General features: G+C 39.3%; 1 protein-coding gene across 2 annotated transcripts in view; it reads left to right on the top strand.

Annotated features, from left to right (window-relative positions):
- Nucleotides 1-4,257, top strand: part of LMCD1 (LIM and cysteine rich domains 1) — a 385,448-nt gene extending 381,191 nt beyond the window's left edge. For both annotated transcript variants that reach the window (XM_044077518.1, XM_044077519.1), the window contains exon 6: nucleotides 3,213-4,257. In XM_044077518.1, coding sequence (XP_043933453.1) covers nucleotides 3,213-3,374 — 162 coding nt within the window. In that variant the 3' untranslated portion in view covers nucleotides 3,375-4,257. The remainder of the gene's footprint in view (nucleotides 1-3,212) is intronic.
- Nucleotides 4,258-6,000: the final 1,743 nt, after the last annotated feature.

Genomic DNA, 6,000 nt, shown 5'->3' on the forward strand with positions numbered 1-6,000 from the left:
TGTATTTTCCTGCTGCAGAAGTGGTCACTTAATCCCATTGTGACAAATGAGATTTTCTGTCACTGGGGGCAGCCTTGCAGCAACCTGTTTGTGTCACCTCTCAACAAGTGCAGCAGCTACTTTGCCCTAGTCCCCCCTCAGGGGGAGTCCCCAAGAGATGATCTTCTTCATGACTGGCCCTCAGGACTGCTCTGTTCCTTTTCCTCAATTCCACTAATACCTCCTTTCTTGAAAAAAGCCACAGGTTGAAGAGCAAGGTGATCCTCATTCCACCATTCTGGCCTTTACAAGTCTGGTTCCCCTTTCTTTGGCCTCACCTAATTCACTGTCCATGGATTCTGGGCTCAGATCCAGACCTCCTGTCCTATCCAGAGGGACTAATTCACCCCACTCTCTGAAAACCTCAAGCTTGCAGCTTGGGTCCTCCAGTTCCATTGATCACTAGGCAACATAACCTGTCCTCTCCGATCCAAAAAAAAGTGTTGGCTTCCCATAAATCTTCTACCAGGAGAATTTATAACAGTAACTGGAAAAGATTCTCATTTTGGGCCCGCGAAAAGGGGTATTGACCACTTCTCTGCACCAGTTGGAAAGGTGTTGGAGTTTTTAGCTATGCTTTTTGAGAAAGGAGCTTCTTCTTCTACTGTTAAAGTCCAATTAGCTGTTATTTCCCGCCTCCATGATGGTTTCAAAGAATATTCCTTAATCTCCCACATATTGTGCAAAGTATTTATGAAAGGAACCTTGAGGCTCCACACACCTTATAAGAATCCTCTCACTCCTTGGGATCTCAGTGTGGTCCTATAGTCATTGGTCCATTCCCCTTTTGAGGCAGCGGCCAGTTGTGATCTGAAGATCCTTTCAGGGAAAAACATTTTTCTTGTAGCCATTACATCTGCCAGAAGAATTTCAGAGATTCAAGCGTTATCTTCAAAACCTCCATATTTGATTTTTCATAAAGACACAGTTTCGCTAAGTACCGACCCATCCTTTCTTCCTGTGGTGGTATCTGAAGCTAACGTCAATCAATGCATTCATTTGCCAGTCTTCTTCCCTAATTTTTCTAACAAGGGAGAATATTGCTTAAACTTCCTAGATGTCCACAGGTAATTGTGTTTTTATCTCCACAGAACAAAGGACTTTAGGAAGTCTGACCAGTCATTTGTCTCATTTTTGAGTCCATCCATGGGTAAACCATTTTCAAAGGTTACTTTATCTAAATGGCTAAGGGAATGCATAACTTTCATCTACAATAAGAAAAACATCCAATTACCTCTACCAGTTGAGGCACATTCTACTAGGGCAAAAGCCACTTTTGCTGTTTGTCACTCAAAGGCTTTCATGGATGAAGTATGCACAGGAGCCACCTGGGCTACTCCATAGACGTTTATAACTCATTACAAATTGGATCTGGTCTCCAGAGGAAGAGCGTCCTTTGCACTATGGTGCTCAGGAATGTCCTTCCATAAGGTCTCCCAAGATTTAGAGTAGCTGGGGACTCTGTCCTATATGTCAAAGATAAATGAAGATTGAAAACATCAAGTAAAGAAGTTATGTACTCACAATAAAGTTCCATCTCTGTTGTCAATCTTCATTTATTCTTGACACTCCACCAACCTTCCCTCTCCTTCAGGCTTCTTGGAGGAACGAGTTCTAGTCCTAGTTTTCTGTTATTTCATATATGACATTGGACATAGCCTCTATAGTTGTAATAGGGCTGTCTTTCCTGTCTTCCTTTATAGCTACAAATTCGAACTGAGTAATCTAGAGAGGGACATTCTAGTTACAGACTTAACTTGACAGTTTTTGATTCTCGCAATCTGTTATAAGATCCGAGCAGATCCAAGTCCCATACATCAAAGACAAATAAAGATCAACAACACAGATGGAATATTATGGTGAATACATAACTTATTGTTATCGTCCTTCTTTATTCCTCCCTCATCAGACACGTAATGTACCACAATGCCACTTTCAGTATGTACTTGTCTAAACAGATGACTCAACTTGAAAACTTTGAAAAACTGCAGTATTTCCCTACTAAGAGAATCAAGGAAGTGTCTTTTTTGTCCTGTGCAGACTACCTTAAACACTTTCTGACTTCCTTGATCCCTCCAAACTGTTTTGAGGATTACTGCCTCACCTTTAAAGCCTCAAAGGATCCAGTCCTATGCAACCTCCTACACATCTGCTCAAAGGAAATAAACTTCCACTGCAGCATAAATATGATCTGTTGGTGAGCTAGGCGTCTCTTTCAAAGAATCCATGTTTTATGAACTAGACTTTACTTCAGTGTAAGACAGAGTAGTTACCTGACTTTTTTAAGCAATGCCTGGACAAATATATGGAAACTATAAATTCACCCCTGTTGTGGCTACTCAAATCCTCACCAAAAGGGGATAAAAAACAGGTATTATTTATTTATGTTGCATGTACTAATGAAATGGGATCTTCAAAGTAAGCCAAAAGTTGTATATCTGATCAGTAACCTAGTATGAACCTATGATGATAGGAATAAAGAGTCAAAGGAGGCAGAATCCTATTTAGTTCATCTAGAAGGACAGTAGGTTCTCCTTTGTTATGCCTGAACCCTCCCTCCTCTATCTGTCCCAGTTTCTCTTGACCAGTGCCATTCACACTTCTGCAGCAGTATGTTCCAGGTATTAACTACTTTCTCTGAGGCTTAGTGCTTCCTAATTGTACTCCCACACTTGTGTCTTTCAAAATCTGTGTCAATAAATCAGAACTGTGTTGTTTATCCTCATACCAGACCTGAAAATAGGCCATTCTTGCCTCTTTTAATTAAATTCTATGTTACCTTACTAGTAACCTTAAATTGTCTTAATTTCCTGCAAAGTCAGACATTATTGCATTGTTGAGATGTCATACAGTTGAATGATGTGTGTAGCACTGCCTTTACTTGTAAGGCTGTCGCAAGGTTACATTTTCCTTTGTAAATAGGACAGGATTCCTGTTACAAAATAATCAGGAGCAGTAAGCACCAAAAAATACAATTTGTACAAGTCATAAGCGTCAATAAAAACTTTCTGTATAATTGTTAGATTATTATTTTGAATGCATTTCAAGTTAGGAACTTATTTTGGCACTGATGTGTTTAGTAATTGTACCTTGCATGAGATCATGGTAAGCTTTGATTGCAGGCCACTAAATAATTTCTGCAACAACAGAACAGCTGTTTTCTGTTTCAACAGGTCATTTTCTCTGAAGACTATCAGCAAAGTGATGGACTGAGTTGGCACAAGAACCATTTCTGCTGTATAAAGTGTGAACAGTCAGTCAAGAGCAAACCTTATATCCTGGACCAGGCCAAGCTATTCTGCACAGCCTGCATTAAAAACAACAAGCACATGTGAAGGCTGACATCAAAGGAACTGGAGAACTGCTTACAGAAATACGAAATGAAGCAACGTGTACATGCAACTAACAAATATGAGTTTGGAGTTAGACATTCAAATTAACTTACTTACTTCAAAGCCTGGCTGTCTCTCTGTGGTTAGGTTAAATAAAGTACAGAAGGATAAGATACAACAAACGAATGGATGTTTAGAAAAAGACAATTTAAAAACAATTATTCATAGACTGACTACCATAGCAGTATATTTTCAGCAGAAGTACTCTACAATGTTGGGTATTCAATCAGCTTATTTCTAAAAATGCAGATTTTTTATAATGCTTAGCTGTATCGGATCATAGGTAAGTTATCTGACATGCAGTCAAGAAGACCATTGAGAAGCCTGGCTTTCTTTTCTAGTTTCCCAAGAGCACTGTCCGATGAAGTGACTTGCTCATAGAATCACACAGTAGGCAGATAGAGGCTGCAGAGAAGCAAACCCTAGACTGTAGCATGATGTTTATTACAAAGCTAATAGTATCATTTACATGCACCAAATAACAGACTCACTGTAAACATATATGAATTATAAATAGTGAGGCAAATCAAACAAAGAAGGGGGCTAATCTGAAAGGTCAGACAAGATCCCACAGTGCAAAATTTTTATATGATCCTCATTGTCATAGATTTCCAGTTCAACCATTGCATTCTCAGTCTGCCTGTGTAAGTACCTCCAATCTGACAGTGATATTTAAACAGAGGTGTAGATTGAGGGTTGATGCTTATTGGAATTGCTTAGAATGTTGCAGTTTCATTATTCTTAGGTATGCAAAATATTACTGTAATTAAGGAAACAGCTTTGGTGGGGAGTAAGTACAGACAGTAATAAACTGAATTTACCTGTTTAAGTGTTCCCTCATTGTACCCTGTGAAATGCTATAACCAATAGGTAATAATTGCTGCACTACTTACTAGACACGTGTGACAAAATCGTGTGGATAATGTATGGAGCATCAGTGGATCAGCAGTTAATACGCTTGTCTTGACTGCCTGAAGGATGTGAAGGCTATGAATTTTGTTCCCATACCAGGTGTTTGCATTCTTTTTTTCCATTATCAAGACTAGAAAATAAGATAGAATTTAAGTGTATATTGGGCAAGGGATGGACTGTTTTCAGACCTGATATGCATTATAAGGGGTGTGCTGTACTGTGGAAGAGGAGCTTTGTCTGAGCTGGTGGTAGATTAAATGGATGCGAATGATCCGGTGGCACTTGTCAAAAAAGACTAAGGATGGTTTTATTTTAATTTTCTATCATGCAGTCACTTTTACAAAAGTGAATATTTGAAGAAATAAAAGCAAATAAAAAAAAAAGGAACAAAATGCATGTATCATTAAAAAAAAGACTTTGTTTCCTCCCCTTTTTACAGGCATTACTTCCCCATTGTCATGGCCAAATTATTGCTAGTCAGTATGACTGTCAGTTCTGGTCTTCTCTGAAAAATCTTGAGTGTCTAGTAGGAGTAATCCAGTCAACAAAAGTAAGTAAATAAAAAGGAAGTACCAGGTGGTATAGAACAGAGTTTGATTCATAACCTTAGAATGACCTTAGTGTCTAACAAACTGTAGATAGATGCCAGTAACTTCACCTTCCTTAATATGTGACTCTCAGTCAGAGAGTAGGGTGGGATGATAGATAGCTGTTCCTGCACTTTCTGTGACTTATGTGCCATGGCTGCCTCAAACTGCAGACATGTTTGCCTGTGAGATAAACATATTCACCATAGCGAACAGGAATTTCCTTTACAGAGCTTAAGGCTCTATTTTACAAATAGCAGGACTGGTTAGATAAGAAACAGTACTGAACATTTCCAAGGTAGCTTATTAACTGTATGGCACTGATGGCCAGATGTTGCAAGCTCACAAGATGTTGTAAACTAGTCAACATTTTCCATCTAATATCATTGTAAAATAAATTAAATGCGGGATCTCCCAGCTGCCAAGACATTTTAGAAAGTATACTAATTCACAGTCTTTATATCCGCGGTGGTGCAGCGGTAGCGTTGTTGCCTCACAGCAAGAGGTTCTCCTATTTGATTCTTGGCTGGAGTGTGGGGAGTGCCTTCTGTGTGGAGTCTGCATGTCCTCCCCGTGGTTTGTTGGGCGTTCAAAAAACATGCGTAAATGGGCATGCCTTCGTTGAAGGTTGGACGTCGAGCTGGCACCTCGTGAAAATCTACTGCCAATCATTAGCAGACTGAAGTTCTGCTGTGGCGACCCCTAACCGGGAAAAGCCGAAAGACCAACAACTAATTCACAGTCTTTAGACAGATGCTCAAGGATAGTTCTATATGTAGAAGCAGGGATCTGTTCCACTGATTACATCATCATTCTTAAAGTTACATCAAAGGTCAGTGACCAATGGAGTAGCATGTACTACATGCTTCTATTTTTACAGTTTTATCACTTCAAAGTTGCAATTATATAACAGGATGGGAACTATGCATCAGGGAATGGCTTAGTATCATACATTTTCATCTATTTTTGTCTATTATGACTATGGACCTAAAACAAATTTAGTCCCCTTTGAAGAAAGCCACACTGACTGTGCACACATGGTTTCTAAAAGTTCAGAGAAGATTCAGTCA

This window comes from Protopterus annectens, chromosome 7.part0, assembly GCF_019279795.1.
Source record: "Protopterus annectens isolate FY-2018-M chromosome 7.part0, PAN1.0, whole genome shotgun sequence".
NCBI lineage: Eukaryota > Metazoa > Chordata > Ceratodontiformes > Protopteridae > Protopterus > Protopterus annectens.